The following is a 22,717-nucleotide window of genomic DNA, read 5'->3' as shown; positions in this document are numbered from 1 at the left end:
TGTTGACCAGCTCCGACGCCACTCTACTCACCAGGGCCGCGCCCTTCCACGCGCTCTTGGCGAAACCCCGGACTCAGAGTTAGAGCCCGTACCATTGACGCCACCGTGGGAGGCACATCCACAACTGGTCGACTCACGACCTCTGCCAGGGCGCATGGACCCGCGCTGCCACCCAGAGCGCAGGTAGTGCTACGCAAATCGGCACATGAGCCAGCTCCTGTGTCAATCCCTTTTACGTGGACGCTTCCTTCCGCACGACACCCCACGGTACGCGAGCCTCAATTGGAATACACCGCCTCGACGCTGGAACCACGCGCGCCTAAGAGTACGTGTTTGGTAATCAAGAACCGCCAGACGTGCTCACGGTCGAACTGCTGGCTGTGCGTGACGCACTGCACGAAGCCCTCGAAGAACATCCATGTACTTCACAAATGACCATATATACCGTATTACGCCCCCCCCCCCCCCCCCCCCCTACCCGCGCACTCGCCTAATCGCAAGGAAGGTAGCAGAGGCAAGCAGCAGGCTGCACACGATGCACGCAGTGGAAACTCGGGTATGGTGGTTTCCCGACCATTGAGGGGTACTCGGGAACGAAGGGGCTCACGCCGCTGCCAGCGCGATACTAGCCTTTAGCCTCCGCAGCGACGTAGTGACTTTTGTGCCCCTGAAAAATGACAGAAATTAAGAGACATCCTTCCTAGAACAACGACAGAGGCGACGACAGCCCCGTGAACGCCATATACAACATACGCCGAAGGAAGATCCACTACTTGCAGGCTTGTCGCGCGCATGCCAAGTACTCGTGCAAAAGGCCCGCACCGGTACTGCACTTACGCCGGCTGCACTTGCACGCTGGCGTGCAAACAAGGAAAGAAGACGTCTTCCGGACAACAAGGTGGAAGAGCTACCACCCATACAAACAGGCTGCCCAGCGGGCAGCCTGTGCAGCCTGTTTGTATTGCAGCCTGTACGTATGCAGCTATCCGACGAAAGCACCGGGGGCAAGTGACCAGCTTCGAGGAGTGGATCCGTCCCTAAGCCGAAGCCGACAGTGTCCTGCGAGTGCCGTTCCCATTTGCAGCGGAATCAGGCATTCTCTGCATGGTGTAACAGTGCGTTGAAGCATTCCTCAGTGGCTGGCCCTATCCTCATCTCCCAATTCCCAACTGCATTAACTTAATAGGCCGATGAGCCATCCCTCTTTTAATAAAGCTGTACCATACCATCGTTTGGTTTTGAGCTGGTTCAGAGCCTGTCAAATCACAAAAAGTTGGGTAGCTTTCTGCCGTGTTACACCAACCATGGGTGCGGGGTATCTGCGTACTTTTTGCGCGCTTCCTAGCAAGGAAGCGAATGAACACATGATTAAGTAATTATTTTTTTTAACTCTGCTCTCATAATGACTGGCGTCCTTATGTAACGTAATTATTGCTCTCAAATGGCTAATGTGTTCGACCACTTGGAAGCGGGTTCTCAACATTATCTTGTCGGACGACGAAACAGCTAGAGGAATATCTGTGGGAACTATACAGATAGATGAGCAATTATTTCCCCTTCGCAGGCTCGCTGACTTCGAAAGCTGATTGGGAAATAGACCCACATGATATCGATCTCGCTTTCAGCCGCGATGTCACTTTGCCTTGCGGCCGGCCCGCTTACGTTTCTTTTCCTCAATGGCAAGCATTTCGAAGCCGGTGGTGGCTAACGCTGCAGCCAAAAACCTCGATCGCCTCGATTCATGTGGTGCAAAGGCAGTGCACGACGACAGGATGGCGTAGGTTTGGCGCTGCACCGGCATCACGCAACGTCAAGACTCATCGGAACACTTCGCTGTTGCCAAAAGTGGCAAGATAAAGAGAGAGAGAGAGAGAGAGAGAGAGAGAGAGAGAGACAAAACTTTATTTTGATGAGGCACGGAGAAGCGTCGATCTCCGTGGCAAGATAAAGAAAGCGAGCCGCAAGGCTCCCGCTCACGGGACTGTGACGGTCGACGGTGGTAACGGGACGACACGCGGGAATGGCACGATTGACGTCATAGGTGAATCTTTTTTTGTTTAGTCACTTTTGCTTTCAGGAAGCCGGCGAAGGTGAAATAATTGTTCTCGTAGGTTCTGACACGAACTTATCTGTACAGACCTTCATCGTCCGTTTCGATGATTTTGAGGCCTGTCTCCCAACTGCTCGAATTCATGAGACATATCAGACAAATAATTAAAAAGGTTACTTCGGTAATCCGAATAATTATGTGCACAAGCACACAAACTGCTCTTTCTCTAGAAGCTACCAATCGCTACATGCAAATGGTCACAAGGTCACCGCCATTTATACTACAGTAGCTTAAAGATTTAGCGCTGCTACAGAAGAACCACCTCGTGTACTATATTTTCTTTACGAAATTTTGCCTCGGCATTTAAGTGATTTATACGCACATTTCTTTCATACAGCCACAGAGGCTCAGCTGAGAAAGATCAAGGACATCACTGGGAAGTCTCAATGTCGCAATCGCCGTCCCCGTCCCGCACCTATTTATTTATTCTGTACGACCGAATCGCACCACAAGTGCCCAGCGCTACACTGAAAGAAACCGAGCACGGAACTAATCTCTCCTCGCCTCGCGTTTAATCCCCGTACTCTCTGATTGCATCCGCGTGGTTCCGGCGCTCGAGTGTCACGAACAGGCGCGGTCGAAGGGCGACATTGTTCTTGCTCCATCAACAGTGTTGGCTCTGCTCTGCCTTGGCATTGAGTGCCGCGTCGTTCCTGTCTCCAGGACCCTGTGCGAGGTCGTCAATCACAGGCGCCGCACTGCGACCGGATTCCTTCTATCGCATACATTATCTGCTCGGGGCGGCGAGGCGCGCGCAGGGTTCCATTCGTGCATCTCATCTCCACGCCAGGACGGAGAGTGATGACGAGCTCCGAAGCAAATCCTCAATCCACCCCCTTAACCTCAACCACCCTCTTAACCCGCCCATTTTCCTGCAACGTGCTGGCGCAACGCGCCTCTGCCATCGACCCTAGGCGTACGAACAAACACGGTTCCGGGGACGGACTATATTTACACACGTTTCGAGCACTTAATTGAGACTCTTGGGCCAGGCGAGAGATTAGGAGATCGCGTGGCTCCCAACTTAAAGAAGCAAAGAGACAGAAGGCCCATGTTCTGCAACTTTTAGAGCAAGGAACAACTACAAGTGAGAACTTTTCTTGCCTTTGCGTATTCTATACCTTAAAGTCACACAGCCCTGAAAGGTCCTGATTTCAGTGTTGCTTTTTTTTTATTACCGGCGTTCTTTCGCAGTGCGCTTGATAGATCAGTTGTAGAGGGTGGAAGCACATGCCTCCTGCTGCTCCATTTCACTGATATATGGGCTAAGGCGCTATGAGTGGTGAAAATAACTAAACAAAAAGTACTGATTAACACGAAAAATAGAAAAGTACCAAATGGTGGATGGTGAGCTGTCACACTTAAGCGCGTGGTTGAATAGAAAACGAATTAAAAAGGTTTTAACGCATACACACGCAGTAGAAAAAAAGTTCGGCAGCATGTTACACTCCTATAACAGGTGAAGGCGAAAGCCTGCTGCACACTTGGTAATGCGCCGTCTCGCATCGTCGCGTTGCTGCTTTCGCAGATGGCGAAATCGAATGTCGGTGGTTGGCGGTTGTGGCGCAGTCGACTATCGCCCCAATCGCCGCCGCCGCGTGACATCAGCGACGCATTACCTGTTTTTAATTTTTCTGTCTGCTGTGGTAGGAGGACGACATATAATCGGTGTGCGGAACCGATATTTGAAATGCGCGGGCTTTTCCGTGCTTGTGCTCGGCGTGCGGGGCTGAAAAGCGCGGGAGTGAGCGTCGCTGGTGCGCGTGGTCGGTGCGCGTGCCGGGAGAGACCATCTGGAACGACGGGGCAGCCAAGCTGACAGAACGGGCAGTGCAGTGAGATGGAGCGGACCGAACGCCGGCCCACGTCCCGGCATCCCGGTCCTGCACTGCGAACCGGGCGCCGCCCCGGCTTCTGCCATCGTCGCGGGTCCTGTTGAGCTGGGCCTCGTCCCCGCTCGCACGACCGCTGCCGTGCTGCCGGGCTCGGGCCGCGACCCAGAGCCCTGGTCCTGTTCTCCAAACCGGGCGTCGCCCCGGCTTCTGCCACCGTCGTGGGTCTTGCTGAGCTGGGCCTCGTCCCGGCTCGCACGACCGCTGCCGTGTTTCCAGGCTCGGGCTACGACCCAGAGCCCTGGTCCTGTTCTCCGAACCGGGCGTCGTCCCGGCCTTCTCCCCACGGCTGTGCTGGGCTTCGTCCTGGCTGGTAACCCAGCGCTGTGCTGCCGAGCTCGGGCTATGACCCAGAGCTAACGCTCCGGAACCAGGCTACGTCCTGGAGCCATCCCGAGCTTCAACCGCCGCCCGTATACCCACCGCCGTCAGAGCAAAGTCCGCCGAGCCGTCGCCCCGAGGCCGGACTCCTGTTTAGAGTTGTGAGTGCTCGAGCGTGACACTTATCCAGCTTATCTGTATAGTTCGTGTTCCCGTATTCGTCCCATGTGCCGTTCGTGTCATAAATACGTCTCTTTGTGTCTCTGGTTGTTTTCTTGTGCGTCTGGCTGACCTGCGCCCACAACATAATCATCACACTGCGCGCGCCGTTCGTTCCCCTCTCCACCCGCCACTCGCTCAGAGAAGGTCACGTGGTTTTTTTTTGTACCACTCGAGTAGACGCCTCATTTTAAGCATGAAATGATTTTAGCTCCCGTTGTCGGCGACCTTCAAGTGACCTTGAGTCAAAAGCCAGAGCCGTTATCCGCGCACTCAAGCGAGAGCATGCGGACATCGCTGCGAAAACAAAAGCAGATCATCCAGGCAACCAGTGAAAAGTTAAAAAAAATGCGGTCTCTGGCCCCCAACCCTTTATACAGGACCGCATTACATACGCTAATAACAGCCTAAAGAAGTTACAAAAAAATATTGCTTCCGATTTCTTTCTAATGTTTGTTCACAATATCACTCAAGCTGTAACTTCTAGTACGCTGAAGTTTTATTTGAGCGCTGGTCCGCCGAGTTCGGCGGCGCGGGTTTTGCGCCGCCCTCTTCGGGAGATGGCTCCATGTTGCGTGACCAAGCCGGCAGCGTCCGGCGAGCCGCTGAGCCTAACTTCATCACGCCACCTAGTTTTCTGCCGTTCGCGACTGCGCTTCCCTTCTCCAATTGGTATCTGTTCTGTAACTCTAATGGTCCACCGGTTATCCATCCTACGCATTACATGGCCTGCCCAGCTGCATTTTGTTCTCTTAATGTAAAAAAGAATATCGGCTATCTCCATTTGCTCTCTGATCCACACCGCTCTCTTCCTGTCTCTTAACGTTAGGCCTAACATTTTTCGTTCCATGGCTCTTTGTGCGGTCCTTAACTTGTTCTCGTGCTTCTTTGTTAGCCTCCAAGTTTCTGCCCCATATGTTAGCACCGATAGAATTCAATGATTGTACATTTTCTTTTCAAAGACAGTGGTATGCTCCCAGTCAGGATTTGGCAATGCCTGCCGTATGCCCTCCAACCCAATTTTATTCTTCTGTAAATTTCCTTCTCATGATCATGGTCGCCTGTGAGAAATTGACCTAGATAAACGTACTCATTTACAGACTCTAGAACCTGACCGGCGATTCTGAATTCTTGTTCCCTTGTCAGGCTATTTAACATTAACTTTGTCTTCTGCATAAAAATTTCAACCCCACTCTTACACTTTCTTGGTTAAGGTCCTCAATCATGTGTTGTAATTCATACCCATCGTTGCTGAATATGAGAATGTCATCTGCAAACCGAAGGTTGCTGAGATATTCGCCGTTGATCCTCACTCCTAATCCTTCCTAGCCTAAGAGCTTCAATACTTCTTCTAAGCATGCAGTGAATATCATTGGAGAGATTGTGTCTCCTTGCCTGACCCCTTTCTTGATAGGTAACTTTCTATTTTTCTTGTGGAGAACCAAGGTATCTGTGGAAGTTTTATAGATATTTGCCAAGATATTCATGTATGCCTCCTGTACTCCTTGATTACGCAATGCCGCTATGACTGCTGGTATATCTACTGAATCAAATGCCTTTTCATAATCTATATATGAAAGCCATATAGAGAGGTTGATTGTACTCCGCAGATTTATCGATTACCTGATTGATAACATAGACATGATCCATCGTAGACTATCCCTTCCTTAAGCAAGCCTGTTCTCTTGGTTGACTGAAGTCAATTGTTGCCCTGATTCTATTGGAAATTATCGTGGTGAATATTTTATACAATATTGAAAGCAAGCTAATGGGTATATAGTTCTTCAATTCTTTAACGTCTCCCTTCTTATGGATGAGTATAATGTTGGCGTTCTGGTACACTTGACGTCATGAGGCATTCCGTATCAAGGGCCGCAAGCTTTTCAAGCATGATATCTCTATCATCTTTGATTAAATCGGCTGTTATTTCATCTTCTCCAGCAGCTTTCCCCCTGGTCATATTTTGCAAGGCCCTTCTAACTTCATCGCTAGTTATAGAAGGAGCCCCTGTATCCTGTTCATCACTACTTCGAATGAAAGTAGCTTGGCTGTTTTGGGAACTGTACAGGTCAGTATAAAATTCTTCCGGTGCTTTTACTGTGTCATCGAAATGCGACGGTATATATATTGTTACGCTAAAGCGACAGCAAGGTCGGTGGAAGAAGAGAACGAAGTGCGCTTGTCTTTGGGCACGAGAACTACAAACTCTAGAAATCATTGAGCGAAGACGTTGTTGTCGTCAAGAAGCCATAGCTGAAATGCAGGCTAGAACACAGGGATACGCAGCTGTCACAGCCCGTCATACAATGTCCACGGAAGCGTCTCTTTCAATTTCAATTGCCGATGCTGTCGAAAGGGCCATGGAGAAGGCCATGGAGCGCCTAGCTGGAAACCTTTGTGAGTCCTTGTCACAAATCCTAACTAACCAGATGGCACCGATATTTGGCACAACAGCACCTATGAGTATACCTTCGCAAACTACTGAGTGTCCCCAACCATCAAATGAAGAGGTGGCTCCTAAACTCACGCCCCAAGATGATCAAATTGCTGGTCCATCTGTTGATGTAAATAAAAATCACAGTGAAAACATCAATGAGGAGGCACAAAGCTCAGAGGGAATGGACGTGAACCCCCGATCGCTAAAACGATCTAGATCCCCTTTGTCGAAAACAGCCACTACATGTATTCACTCAAAGACCAAAAAATACCTGAAAGACAACCTAACAAAGAACGATTTCTTAAAAGACAGCATTTTAAGCAAGGCAGTTACTGAGTCAATCCTTTCGCAACCATAGGATTCCTCAAAATTCTTCATTGGAATTGCCGATCCATTCACTCTTCCGTAACAGATTTATTGTATTTGGCATCGAAATTCTCCCCGGATGTTATTGCACTGCAAGAAACATGGTTTTCAACACATCAATCTTTTCATATAAATAACTTCCGATATTTCCGATTGGACCGTCCTTCGAAAAGCGGAGGCTTAGCATTCTTCATTAGTAATAGAGTTAGTCTCAAGGTGAAGATTTCATACAAACATATGTCCCCTAAAAGTGAAAATTTTGCCTTAGATGTAACCTTACCGGGCTGCCTACCATTCTCTTTATAAATGTATACTTTCCTGCGGGTGTGCAAGGCACTCGATCTTTGGATTCCGTGTTGATGTCAAGGTGCAAGGATAAAATCCTTGTGGGAGATTTCAACTCCCATTACATGCCGAACAGATCAATGTGGCAAACGCTTGTGGAATTGGTCAACAGATAATCATATGACTTGTCTCAACACTAGAACTCCTACATTTGTTTGCAATCGGTTGCACTCAGCCTTAGATTTAAGTTTCATAATTTCATCTCTCACTAGTTCATCTTGGGCAGCCTTGGACTGTGCAGCCAACAGTGATCACTGTCCAATAATATTTGAAGTTGCTTGCTCATTAATACCATCGTGCTCTCAGATCCGAGTATTCGTAAACTACAATAAATTTACAAATGATTTAAAAGCACATTTCGCCCACCATTCTCAAGAGCGCGAAGAAAGCAAACCTATGAAAGTTTGTGCTGTAATCAAACGATCATACAAAGAAGCTAAATTTATTATTGAGTCTGCCAAAGGAGCCTCTCATAGTCCTTGGTGGAATCGAGACTGTACACGAGACTACAGACGAGGACAAGCAGCTTGGAAGCAACTACTTTATAACCAGCCCCCCAAAAATTGGGCTGATTACAAATTTTACACCGCTACATTTAAACGCACAGTCGCTCAATCTAAAGAAGATTATGATAGGAAACACTTTGATTTTTTTTTCAAATCCCAAAAACAAAACAAAAAAACGCTGTTTAGATATATGCGAAATCGCAAAATTCTGCCACCATCAATTAATATTGATTATGTAACCCTGCCATCTCATGAAATGACAAAATCCCTAGAACAGATTGCGAAAGGCCTTGAGCGTAGATTCATGTCGTCTATGTCACATAACTTGCAAAAACCAGCCCTAACGTCAGACTTTAATGATGTTACTTTGCCTGAATTAGCTCAAGTAATTCGAAACTTACCCGTGTCAGCTCCAGGTCCTGATGGAATTACAGTGCATATGATAAAAATTTTATTCGAACTATCTCCTTGTGACCTCCTAAGCATTATAAACTATTCTCTAAACAACGCCTGGATACCATACGAATGGAAACTAGCTAAAGTAATCCCGATACCTAAAAAACAAGGATTAGGTTACACCACAGAAAATATCAGACCTATCTCTCTTACTTCTAATATGGTCAAACTCATAGAGAGGCTTCTACATTACAGAATTACTGTCTGGATGTCGGATAATTTAATATTAAATCCAAATCAAATAGGCTTCAGAGCTGACTGCTCTATATGGTGTGCCCATGCTGATTTAGAGAGCCGCATACAACTCGCTAGAAAAAGAAGACAATATGCCGCTTTAGTGACATTAGACATAGCTAAAGCATATGACTCCGTGGAACATACAGTTTTACTGAATGTACTACGGAATCATAATATTCCAAAATATATTATTGTGTGGTTGGCAGAATTTTTGAGATCAAGAGAATTTTATTGCTTTAAGGATGGCTGCTCTTCGTCTAAATTCAAACAGACTCGTGGTGTCCCCCAAGGAGCAGTCCTATCTCCAATATTATTTAACATATTAATGAGCTCTATTCCAGCCAGTCAGGACGTTCAAGTTTACGTTTATGTAGACGATATTGCATTCTTCGCGGCCGACAACGACATATATTCTTTATACCAAAAATTGCAGAGATACTTGACTATGCTTGAGGTATGGCTTCAATCAATTTGCATGTCATTAAACGTAAGTAAAAGCGCAATATTGGTGTTCCCACTTATGGATCCGGTTTCAATCTCAATATTTTACAATCAAGAAAACATTCCGCAGGCTGAGTCTCTTAAATATTTAGGTATCATTTATGACGGAAAACTCAACTGGAGTCCACATCTAGAAAACGTGGCATCTAAGGCTCAGCGTGCTTTGGGTTTATTATACGCAGACTGAGCAACCGAAAATATGGGCTACGTAGGCAAGCCTAATGATATACAAAATGTACATGCGTCCAATATTGGAATTCGGCTGTGTATTGTTCTCGGGAAGCCCTGCTTATAAAACTAAGCCTCTCTTTCTATTGGAGCGTGAAGCCCTGCGCCTGTGCCTGGGACTCCCTATAGGTTTGTAGCAAACAATGTTCTTTATCAGGAAGCGCGCCTACCAACATTGCCCTGCAGATTCTGCATCTTAACGATACAAACATTTCTCAAATTTTACAGTTCTCCAGTTAGACAATCCGCCACCTTCTACCAGAGTTCCATGGCAGCCCTACATCGAGCCACGCACCTTCGCTGGAAAAGACGGAGAAGACGTGGACGGATGGCTCAGCTTCTACCAACGAGCAAGTCGGTTCAACGGCCTTCTTCCTCAAGGGAACAGCGTCTGTGTGACTTGAAAACCACCAAGAAAGTTTGACAACTTGGGAGAAGTTCGTAGACGAAATCAAGAAGTGTTACGGAGATCCGACAGCTAAAAAGAAGCGTACAGAGCAAACGCTAATGCAGCAAGCTCAAGTCCCCGGTGAAACTTGCACTACGTACATCGAGGAAGTGCTTAATTTGTGCAAGGCCCTGGACCCTCAGATGCCAGAAGAGGACAAAGTTGGTCATCTTCTAAAAGGGATCGCTGAGGACGTGTACCAGTTCCTCATAGGAAAAGACCGTCTGGAGTCCGTAAGGGACGTCGTTCTGCACTGCCGTACATTTGAAGCACTCAAAGCTCGGCGTATCACGCCGAAGTTCGGCCGCCTGGCCAACGTGACTAACGTCGCCAGTGTTGACGTCGTCCCAGCTCCATCCGACCTCGCCTCAGTGATTCGGCAAGTAATGCGCGAAGAGCTTGACCGACGCCAGGCGGTTTCCCTCTCGACTCCTCGGGTTCGAGAGCCTTTCTCTTTCGGCGACTTCGGTGAGACGTCCATTACCGCCGCCTCCGTAGATGCCTGCAACTTCGCACCTCGTCCAGGAGTGCCAAGCCCTACTACGAGCACGCATCCCAGTTACCAGTTCCACAACGGTTACTCACGCAGACCGCCTGCAGTTTCTCAAGAGTGGGATGGCCGTGCCAGTTATCCTCCTACTGACAATTTCAGTGCGTGCCGTGAACGTCCCATCTGGTTCCAATGCGGCATTCGCGGCCACGTCGCCCGATTTTGTCCTCACCGCCGTCGCACGTCACCACCGTCCTATGAACGACCGCGAACTTTTTATCGGCGGGGCAACCGGCACGGTGACGAGACACGTTGGCCCTCTGATTTTGATAGCAGGACGCTCCACCAGGCGAATTACCGTAGCGACTCACCAGCTTCTGTGCGGAGCTTGACACCACCGCCTTCACTCCAGCGCAGGTCTCCATCTCCGCGACGACGTTTCACGTCACCGCCACCGGGAAACTAGGCGGCGCGACCAATGGAAGTGCGGTCGCCAGTCATCTTCAGCGACATGCCCCTATGCCTCCGCCAGTCACAATGTGTCATAACAAGATTCGTGTTTTAGTGGACAATGTTACTACTTTGGCCTTAGTGGACACTGGAGCGAGTGTCTCCGTTATCAGCCTGGATTTCAAAACCCGACTAGGCCGTAAAGTTATGTTTCGCTGGGACACCTCTAATGCATTTCGTGCTGTGAGTGGCGAGTTGCTCCGACCAATTGGTGTGTGTACCACGAACGTTTATTTCTCCGATCACGTGTATCAAGCCGAGTTTGCAGTGCTTGCTAAATCCACTCACGACGTAATTCTTGGTATCGATTTATTACAACAGTGTGGTGCCACTGTTGACTGCGGTACCGGCGAGCTTTTCCTCTCTCCTCTTGCTGACCAACCTGCTACCTGTTCACGCACTCTCGCCGTCATTGAAGATGCTGTCTTATCGGCACGTTCCTTATCCAGAGTTCGAGTTGCTGCTTGCGGTGTCGACGCCGATAAATTTGATGCAATTGTTGAGCCTGTGTCTTCGATGGTTGTGAAGAAAAGTGTGCTCGTATACCTCGATGTGTCCTCTCTGTGGCCTGCGGAACGACTACACTATGGGTGTCAAATTTAGCCTCACAGTCTGTTGTGCTACCCAGCGGTATACGACTTTCCTCTTTTGAAGTGGATACCAGTCTCTGCATAAGCGCTTTAACTGATGACACGTCCCACGAATCCCGAGAGCACGGGGCTGAAGACTCGTTGCCGTTTATAAAAATGATCAACAAGTCATTGTCGTCAGAGAAGCGCCAAGCCCTGGTCAGCGTTCTTAGCAAGCATGCGTCATTGATTTCGCGCTGAACGCTAACAAAGTTCGCGTTCCAACTCCGCGGGCTCGCCACAGGATCAACACGGGGCCCGCGCATCCCATAAAGCAGAAGCCTTAACGCGTGTCCGCGTCAGACCGCAAGATCATCGCTCAACAGGTCGACGACATGCTAGCCAAGGGCGTCATCCAAGATTCCTCTAACCCTTGGGCTGCATCGGTCATCCTCGTGAAAAACAAAGATGGGTCCTGGAGGTCTTGTGTCGACTACCGGCGTCTCTCAAAGGATGTGTATGCACTTCCCCGGATCGATGACGTTATCAACTGCCTTCATTCCGCATCCTAATTTTAATCTGTGGATCTCCGATCGGGATACTGGCAGATACCCATGCATTCAACTGACAAAGAGAAAACCGCTTTTGTGACCCCAGACGGCATGTTTGAATTCAACGCCATGCCATTTGGTTTGTGCAACGTGCCTGCAACATTTGAAAGGTTTATGGACACGGTACTGCGCGGCCTGAAATGGGAGATTTGTTTGTGTTATCTTGACGACGTCGTCATTTTTGGTCGCACCTTTGCAGAGCACAACCATCGACTGGACGTTGTATTGACGTGCCTTGAACAAGCTGCCCTTACCCTCAACTCAAAGAAATGTCACTTTGGTCAACGCAGGTGCTAGTACTTGGACATCTAGTGGACAAGCAGGGGGTGCGACCAGACCCACAGAAGGTCGCTGCAGTTAGCGGCTTTAAACAACCGCAGTCACAGCGCGAGCTGAGGAACTTCTTGCGTCTTTGCTCGTACTTTCGACGTTTTGTGCCCAACTTTGCCGATACTGCCTACCCCCTGACTTCATTGCTGCGCAAGGATAACCCTTTCACCTGGACAGCAGATTGCGATTCCTCGTTTCGTCAACTGAAATTCCTGCTCTCTTCCAGGCCAATACTTCGCCATTTTGACCCCTCTGCCACAACAGAATTGCACACCGACGTGAGTGGAATCGGCCTCGGCGCCGTCCTCATCCAGCGTTTTGATGACGCCGAGCATGCCATTGCTTACGCCAGCCGTTCGTTGAGCAAGGCCGAACAGAATTACACCGTCACTGAGCAATTGGAGTGCCTCGCTGTCGTTTGTGCAGTCCAGAAGTTCCGCCGATATCTCGACGGGCGCCGCTTTACGATCGTTACTGACCACCATTCGCTATGTTGGTTGGTTGGTCTCCGCGACCCGTCTGGGCGCCTTGCTCAATGGGCGCTACGTTTGCAGGAATTTGACTTTGCAGTCCGTTTCAAGAGTGGCTGACATCATGCGGACGCCGACTTTCTTTCGCGGCTCCCTCTACCGACAAGTGAATGTGACGCCGACAGTTTCGATGAGTTTCTGGCCGCCATCGACGACATTCTTTTTCCCGATCTGGCCACCTTCCGGGAAGAGCAGCGTTATGACCCAAGCCTGGATGGCCTCTTCACCTCAGCTGCTCAGTCGACAGGTACCAATGGCTTTGTCATCCAAGATGTCCTGTTCTACAAGAATTACGCGGCTGAGGGTGCCCGCCTCCTCTTATAGTGGTCCCTAAGAATTTGAGAACCCACGTACTCCGTGCTATGCACGACGACTCGACCGCTGGACACCTGGGTTTCACCAAAACATACCACCGCATTCAGGGCAGATTTTACTGGACTAGTATGCGACGGGATATAGAAAAGTATGTGGCCAGTTGTAACAAGTGCCAGCAATTCAAGCGCCCTAACACTGCGCCGGTCGGACTCCTTCACCCTGTAGCGCCACCATCATCTCCTTTCGAAATGGTTGGAGTGGATCTTCTCGGCCCATTCCCGCGATCACCAAACGACAACCGTTGGATTATAGTCTGCGTCGACCACCTGATGCGTTATGCTGAAACCGCAGCGATGCCAACGGCCACGGCTCTTGATGTTTCGAGCGTCCTCCTGTCTTCCGTTATACTGCCTCATGGACCCCCTCGTGTTATTGTGAGCGATCGTGGTCGCCAGTTCGTGGCTGACGTATAGTCGAAGAGCTGTTGCGTCTCTGTGCTTGGCAGTTTCGCCACGCGACCCCGTATCACCCGCAGACAAATGGTCTCGTCGAGCGCACTAACAGAACTTTGACCAACATGCTTTCGATGTACGTCAATTCAAGGCACAAAAATTGGGATGACATCTTGCCTTTTATCACATACACCTACAACACTGCAAAGCCTGAAACTACGGGCTACAGCCCTTTCTATCTTCTTTATGTGAGACCACCCCGCAGCTTTCTTGACACCATATTCTACCTTTTACTCCTCATGCGGACTCTTCTATCGCCCAGACTCTCTGCCGCGCTGAGGAAGCACGCCGCATAGCTCATCTCCGTACGTTGGCGTCCCAGGACCGCTCCAAGGTCAGATACGATTCACGACACAAGAATGTGTCGTACGACAAAAGGGACATGGTATGGCTTTGGACACCAGTTCGCAAACGCGGCCTGTGCCAGAAGTTTCTGGCTCGTTACACCGGGCCTTTCGTCATCACTGATTGCCTAAGTGATGTGACTTATTCCATTGCTCGTCTCGTGCCTAATGGCTACCGGTCTAAGAAGACGTAGCTTGTTCACGTAGCCCGCCTGAAACGCTGTCATCCTCGTGACTGAGAGTGGACGTAACAGTCACCCGCCCAGCGGGCTTTGTCTGTGAAGGGAGGAGTGTTACGCTAACAGCAAGGTCGGTGGAAGAAGAAAACGTAGTGCGCTTGTCTTTGGAGCGGCTCGGTGTCGGCGCGGCAACCCTTTTCCCCTTTTCATCGATTCATATTTAAATAAACGCACCCCATCGTAACAATATATATATATATATATATATATATATATATATATATATATATATATATATATATATATAACAGTAAGACAAGTTGGCGTTCTCCATTTTGAATTTCACTTGTAACGCGCGGACGCGTTTTTGTTTTGTGAACAACTTCTATTTGCGCCACGGAAAAATAAAATAAAAGCACTCGAATGTGTTGCGTGCCTCAGCACACCAACCGAGTGGCGAAGGATGAGATAAGGCTTCATTCGCTTCCGCTGGACGCGTATCTTAAAAAAATTCAGTGCCATTCCACTCTGTGAAGGTGGATGACCAGCGAAGCTGTGTATGTGGTGATTGACCGTTGCTCCGCTGAAACGTTGCAACTTTGCGGGATCGGGGCCACATGGGCGGTTCGCGTTTCTTTCCGCCTCGCGGTCCTGGCGGGCAGCACGCTTACGCTTGGCGTCCGCGGCCCGCTCATCGTCGGTGGTCTCCTTCCGTCGCCGCCGCGCCCTTTCCCTTTTCTGTTCACGCCGTCGTTCTTGGTAGGTACGCTGTTCTTCTTCAGACCGTACAACACGAGGCCTACCCATTTCGCAGTCAGAGCAGTACTGAGGAAAGGAGCATACGTAGAGCATCACGTCAGGAGACAGAAGACGCTCAGATTGGTAGGCACTAGTTTTAATACGCGTGATTTCGTACACGTGTATGGTGCGAACGTAGACATGGTCGACGTGGGTTAAAGTGTAGTATCTGTTCTTATCAGCTTAAAATGTGATATGGGTTATATTAGGACCCAAGATATGAAACTTATTTTTGCATATTGGCGGAGTGCTTGAAGCCTGCTTCACCTCCGCCGGATCGGCCCGGTATTGCACTTAGTAGCTTCAGGATCGGCCTACGTTTATGGTCTATCGACATCGATCCGCTGGAAAATAGCCGCCAGTGAAGGTTTGCGGCGCACGATTTATCGCCGAAGTGTTCACTGCAAACCTCCCCCCTGACCACCAATCTGCGCTTTTGTCTCAGTGGCAGGCAAAACTGAAGCAAACAAAAATGTGGGTGGCACGCTGAAGCGCCTGCTCGACCTCGCCAGGCTCGTTGTATCGGACCTTAACTACGTTCGCAGATGCGCGCCGATCGCTAGGTCTCTGGCATTAACTACGTTCGCAGATGCGCGCCGATCGCTAGGTCTCTGGCATATTTCAAATGCTTGGACTGATACTTTTCGATTAAAAACGAATTTGAAAACAAAATCGGCGTACTTTTTCTGACAGAAACTGATAACACTGCACTCTAGCCTCAGCATTCGTTCTAGATACGCTTATCGTCGCATACATGCTTCAGTAAGGTTAAGGGCGTCATTCGCCTTAAAATAACAAGCACGTACGCACTTCTGGTTATGCAGGCTTGTCCTCTATATTTACGTGGGGCGTGAATTACTAAATTTAAGGCTCATTTATATTTACGGGGCGCACACGCCGTGACAACATGTGCGGCCACTGCCGCTGCAACACACAACAAAAAGCTTGGACGTGGGGGATGTGGGACCTCCCTCAAGCGTGGGACGTCTGCACACACATTCACTGAATTGTAACTGCGTAAGCACTGCATATCTTGACGCCGCAGCAAATTAGATGGCCAGCGTTCAAAACTTCTTCGCCTTCGATTAAACACCGGATCCTTATTTCGTAGGTTTCAAGGTGTCCCGCATAATCTCTAGCTGCTTTGTAAAAGGCAGCGCCATTCCACAGCCGATGAGAATAAACTTTGAAAAATAAGAATACACTCGGCGTGTTGCGAGAAGGGCGAGAAAAAGTCCGGCGTGCTACGACGCGGACGCGCAGTCGAGAATTGTGATACTCTCTGCACCCGCCATCATGGATCACCTCGCACGCCACCTATAGTCCGTACATGTGCATTGCGAATAATCCGGACTCCCGAGGAGCAAAGCGCCTATGAAGAACGACGGCGAGAACATATGCGAGAGTGCAATCGACGCCGGCGGGCCGCAAACACCAATGAAGATGGTGCAGAAAACGCTAAACGCATGCGGCAAGACAGACAAGACGATCAACGTCGCGGGGCGGAGAACGCATCACAAAGACGCAGGTACCATGCCGGTAATGATTACAAGACTTTATTGGAATATACTCTAGATTCAAAAGTGATTTTCTGGACAGACAGTTTGGGTGTAGTTGTAGAGTGTGTGATCGGCTGTGGTTCGACAACGACTTGACCAAGATCGGCAATGTGCGGGACCCTACAAAGCGGACTCGTGCACTGCAAGTGTTGTAACTTTGTTCAAAATTCTGTGTCATGTCTGTGTCTAGTACCAAACAGCTTCACTGGTCATCCATCTTCACAGTGGAATGGCTCATATTTTTTTTAATGCGAAAGCACTTCTATGGTTGCCGAACGAGAAAACTGTCCGAGCGTACGTCCGTCCTTCGCGTAAGACGATCGCTTTCAAAATAGAGCCAGCAGCAATGTTTTCGCCAGCTGTGGAAGAAGACGACGACGAACGCGTGAGCAGTGGCACGAGCGCGTCTCTGTGACCACGTAACGTGTGCAATCAGACACGTACGAGGCACACCTTTAGTAAGCCAGAACATTTGAGCAGCCGTGGCTTGGGATCGGATAGGGAGCCTACATGCAACGCCGTTACACAGCGCTTGAATGTATAGGCTCCCTAGGATCGGAACGTCATCAGCGCACCTGGCGACGCCACCTGCAGTATAGTTTGTTTACCTCATCTGTTCACATTGTGCCGCCTTCCGCAGCAGTTTGTGTCGCCGCAGTGCTGTCGCATTTACCGTAATGGCGCCAAGACGACCGCAGTCGTTGAGTAGTGCTAGGATTACCAGCAGTGTCGAGTGTGGGCACTCAACACCATGTCGTTACTAGGAAATGCTTACGCATCATTCAGATAACTCCCTGAGGAGATTCAACGTAAATGTTTTTAGAGCATCCACCTTACCGCCGTAAGCGAGCGGGGCAAGCACGTGGCTGGGTCGATGATCGGCGGCCTCACGGCACGTGCTCTCGCGAGAAAAACGTTAACTTCGTCGCAACTTCTTTTTGACTAGGTTGCCGCACAGAAAAGACACCATCAAAACATGCGTGTCTACATCTGCATAAAGGAGAGCTTGGGCCCCTCTCTCTTCGTTCTATGGGGGTTCTCATTGAGCTTTCAATGGAGCGATCAAGGCCCTCCGAGCAGCCTCTGGCTGTTACGGAATGGGTCTTTTCCTTGCCCTTTCTGACGTGCGGCTGAGTGCTTGAAGCTTCGTGCTTCACCTCTGCCGCGCGTTCTCCTGGAGCGCCACTTGCTCCGGGTTAAACCCAGCCCTTCTCTTCCCATATCACCACCTCTTCCTCGCTCAACTTCCATCTTTCAACTCCACTCCCTCCCCTTTCTCACCTCCTTCGCTCTTCCCGCCCCCTCCTGAGAAAATCAAAAAGCAGACCAAGGGACAGGAAGTGGTGTTACAGCGTCAGACCGAATAACGCGACCATGGCTTCAGTCTTCGGGACGCGTTGTGGTTCTAGAGGGACACATTGTGGCTATAGTACCGCAGTGGACTAGCAAGAAGCACGCGAACGGCGAAGACTCAAAGCCGTGCACCGGTTAAGCACTTTCGCTTCTGAAATGACCTCCTCTACATGCGCAAGTCTGTGTATGGGAACCTCTTGCGATGTGTCGAACGACTGCAGTGTTGAGGTGCAGTGTTATTTTTCAAGGCCATCGCGCAACGAACCACTTAAGGCTTTCGCCTTAAAATATGCGCTATAAGTACTTTGAAGCAAGGTTGCACGAAAGGAAGAAAAAAATCCGCACAACACATAACGGCATTCCGCACAACACCACGGCATTCCGCACAACACCACAACACCACAGTCCGCACAACACCATGAAGGACACGGCATTCCTTTGCGGGCGAGTAGCTCAATAGCATGAAGGTCTGATTAGCCGCAAGCGAGCAAGGTGGTGATCAGGAACCCGGGATATATTACGATGGATATGCGCCCGCACAGTGCATCGACCATTATACTACTATTATTTCTTTTATTTTACTTCAAGCAGATTTGTTACAACTCGCCTTTGACAGATATGGCTTTTCCGCCTGTAAATGTAGATTCGTGGAGGAGGCGAAAATGCCCTCCATGAGAAATCGAAATGTCCAGATAGCTAATTAAAAATAACTAATAATGTTTTTAACTATTCACATTAGGGTTCAAGTTGCAATTGATAAATTGAAGCCATGCAGTAGTGAAGTCGCGTCTCCTCGGCAGAAATGCTAAAACTGCAGTGGCAATTTGCGAAACATCCGTCCCTAAAAACTGCTAAAATACGCATTGGCGTTCCATGGAGTGCAGATCGTCCCAGACTACTAGACGGAGACTTTTAGGAAACTGTTAACTAGAACACCAATGTATATTGTGAGGCATAATAAGGGCGTATAACTCTAAAGTGGTTCTATTCGTAAAATTTCTGCCAAGCAGGAATGACTTTACTACATATCGGCTTCAATTTCGCAATCGCAACATGTGTCCTAAAATTCTTCATTACAAAGCTACATATGGATTTTGAATTAGCCACTGGAACTTTACAATTTGCGAGCAAGCAATGTTAGCCTCTTAAGGTAATCTACCTGAACAGTCCGAACAGCACTGTATGCGTTATGCGAATAAAAAAATTAATAATTTTGAGCTAAAGAAACATGGTACATGTCATTGAAAATTACTGCGGCTGTTGAAGCGCACCGATGTTTTTCCAGACGTGACTGAAGCTCTTGGCCTTGAATTTACTACAGGACAAAGAGTTTAGTTTTGCCAGCGTTGGACAACACTGGTACGCTGCACATCCAAGTATTTCGAGAAGAGCGTACCGTATAGATAAGTCGCACGGGTGTTTCCCCCGTTCTATCGCCGAGAAACCTAATTATGTGAGCGATAGAAGTAAGCCTCTTCCACACGAATGGTTATTATCAATAAGAACGCCAAGGAGCCGCTAATATTACGTATATGGCCGTTAGTATATGCATAGTCCATTGAAGCACAGTGCCTGGTCATGGGCTTGCGGGTAAAAGCTATAGCTAATGCGCAGTTCTGTGTTGAAATGTTGAGGTCTTGAGCAGGGGGTAAAGGGTTGCTGCCCTTTCGAGCCATAAAATCGCCTTGGGACGCGTTACTGCTGAGGCAACGGATACATATGTTGTCAGCGTAAACGGAGAGGCTGACTGTCTGCGGTCTCGACAAGTCCAATGATTGCAATATTGACCAAAGTGGGGCTGGGAGCCACGCTTTGTGGGACGCCAAGACAGGTGCAATGGCCAGTGATTCGACCATCTATACCACAAAGAAGGCTCACCTGAACAGGTAGCTCCGAATAAGCAGTAAAATTCGTCAACTCTTTGAACATTCCCTAGGGTATCAAGAATGGCTTCGTGCTTTACATTATCATGTGCGCCTTTCACGTTGAAGAAAAGTGCGATGCCCTTCAGGTGTTTTCGTTGTGCACCGGTGTCACGATCTTTCAAGATAGCCCTCGAGGCATGTGGTAACCATATTTTCTATTACCTTTCCAACGCATCAAGACAGCGCAATAAATGGGTAGGATGCCAGGTCGAGCGGCGGCCTTTCGGGCTTTACCCAGGCGACTATCCAGCCGTCAGGCTGAGCGAGGCGTATAAGGAAACCCAGGAGCTCGATTTTTAGTAACAACCCTAAAAAGCCGAGAAAATCACTTTTTTATTGAACGTTTATTTAAATAAAAATAGAGTTAGATTTCTAATAAACATCACACTATTAATAACGGACAATGGAAACGACACTGGAAAAAAAGACAACTTTGCCGCCCGTGGAAGCCAGCACACAATGAGACTACGCTCTTAAAAAAAAAAAAAAAAAAAAAAAAAAAAGGGTCGTAGTAGTTACTACCCAATGTAGACCATTTGCTGCCTAGGTATAACTGCAATTCGCAACGATAGAGTTAGTAACAGTACTGGCTAAACAACGCACATTCCGAACGTAGCTGGCACAACTTAATTAAAAGTTCCTATTCTATAACACATATATCGGACCCACTCTGGAATACGCCACAGCTGGTCCGATATATGCAACAGAGGCGAGAATATTTGTGGCAGGTGGTGCTAACTGTGTTTGGAATTGGGAGCTCACACCCATTAGGTAACAGTGGCTACCTTGTTTAGTTAGTATTGCTACTAACTCTGTCGTCACCAACTGTCACACTGACTAAACAACGTAGTCACTGTTACTAATGGGTCTCAGCTACCCATTGCGAACGTAGTTGGCACAACCGAATTCAAAGTCCCTATTCTATAACACATATATATCAGACCCACTCTGGAATACGCCACAGCTGGTCCGATATGACACTATGACGAATGGTGTGACACTAGGTAGTAACTACTACAACCTTTCCTTTTAGAGCTTCGCGCTCATGAGCGCGAAGTTCTAACGTGACGCGCTTGCATGCTTCCATCGCGTTGATACAGGTACAAGGGTTCTCGTATGTGAGGAACCCCGCGTGTATTGCTGCCGTGCGCAGCGTGACACGTGGACGTAAGCTTTGCTGACCTGTACTGCGTGCAACGTACAGCGTGCGCCTTGTACTACTGCGGTGCCCTTATCACGACGACCTCCGTGCCGGGGAGCCCTAGTCGAGAAAGTTTGTCCCGGACAAAAGGAGCGGCCGGCACGCGAGAGGGGGCCGCGTCTCCGCCCCGGGGGTAAGAAGGGGGTTGCAAGGGCGATGGGGGAGGGAAGGGGAGGGGGGGGGGGGCGTGCACAGGCCGGGGCAGCAGCCGCCAGCACAGCGGCCTGGAACGGGGAAACCGCCCCGGGCGCCGATCGAAAACTCCGTCGGAGATTGTACCCGCCGCCGCCGCGCGCTTCTTCTCTGCTTTTTCTAACACGTGCGGCGTGCCTCTCTGCAAGTGGCTCGAGGCGAGTCGGCGGCGCGAAAAATCCCCTCCGGATCTTCTACCCGGCACTCGCGCGAGCGCGCGCACATCGCTTTCGCCTCGAGCGCCTCCTTCGCTGCTTCCCGGCGAATATTTATCCGTCTCTCTATACACACGCACAGACACATACGCACGAAGCCTCTCTCGCGCCTCCAGAACTCCATATAATCCGCTACGTCCAATAATTGTCCTGCCCCGAGGCCAATTTTACGTTGCCATAACAACCAGGGACGTTAGTAAAAGTGTGTCTGTTCGCGTTTACTTCTGTTCCCTCCTCTCTCAGGAGGCGACTCTCCCCATCCTCCACTCCTACCACCGTTGCACCCTCGGTCGTGAACTCTTCGTTCCGTTTTTGCTTGCCCTTCTGGAAAGTCCCTTTCCTTTTTTTTGCCTTCCCTCCCTCCGCCCCTCTTTCCACAGAGCTTCCTTGGCGCCCGGGGCACTCAGTTCGTCGGACCGCTGCTTTGTCGGTTGGCGTTCTTGCTGGAATATGGGGAAGTGGGAAATCCGGCCCCCCAGGCGGGAAGCCAGCGCGCATGCGTGGCTCGGGGCGGTGGCCCAGCCGGGGCCTTGTTCCGGCACCTGGGGCCATGTTGTTGCCCGCCCGGGCCTGCTAGAGTGTGTCTGCACGGACGCTGCATGGACTCGACGAAAAAAAGGAGTGGCGGCCGCCGCTGGCGCTGGCCGCGATAAATAACGCATGAAACTCGGCAGAAGCTCCCTCCAAGGAGGCGAGACCGAGACTTGTCGCCAGTTCGTTACTCAAGGGGTCACACGCGTCTAACGCCTCGTGAGTCAGCGCTCCTCTGTCCTGGCATTAATACGACGATGATATGTAAATGGGCCGCGCCTTCTATTGTAGGACACGAGGTCCTTAGGTAACTTGTGCAATTTCTCAAGACTGCTCTATTAATTACATTTCCTGCACGACTTCATGCGTCATACCCATGACTAGCGACTGCTTTGTATATGGCTGGAAAAAAAGCAGGCAAAATCAGAGCCCCTGGCAAAATATCTGTCAGACGCGTCTAACAAGCCCTTGAAGCCCTTCCACTGGG

At 49.5% G+C, this 22,717-nt stretch overlaps 1 protein-coding gene and 1 non-coding gene across 2 annotated transcripts; both read left to right on the top strand.

The window, feature by feature from the left end:
* Positions 1-10,067: 10,067 nt before the first annotated feature.
* Positions 10,068-14,497, top strand: LOC125942694 (uncharacterized). Its single transcript, XM_049660967.1, has 2 exons — positions 10,068-10,767; positions 13,895-14,497. The coding sequence occupies exons 1-2, from the start codon at positions 10,126-10,128 to the stop codon at positions 13,991-13,993; spliced, it is 741 nt and encodes a 246-aa protein (XP_049516924.1). The 5' UTR covers positions 10,068-10,125; the 3' UTR covers positions 13,994-14,497.
* Positions 14,498-15,395: 898 nt separating this feature from the next.
* Positions 15,396-15,577, top strand: LOC119437841 (U2 spliceosomal RNA). The gene has a single exon (XR_005189553.1). It is a non-coding gene; the product is annotated as a U2 spliceosomal RNA (small nuclear RNA).
* The last annotated feature ends 7,140 nt before the right edge of the window (positions 15,578-22,717 follow it).

The sequence above is a fragment of the Dermacentor silvarum genome, chromosome 1 (assembly GCF_013339745.2).
Source record: "Dermacentor silvarum isolate Dsil-2018 chromosome 1, BIME_Dsil_1.4, whole genome shotgun sequence".
NCBI lineage: Eukaryota > Metazoa > Arthropoda > Arachnida > Ixodida > Ixodidae > Dermacentor > Dermacentor silvarum.
This window is presented reverse-complemented; position numbering and strand designations above follow the sequence as displayed.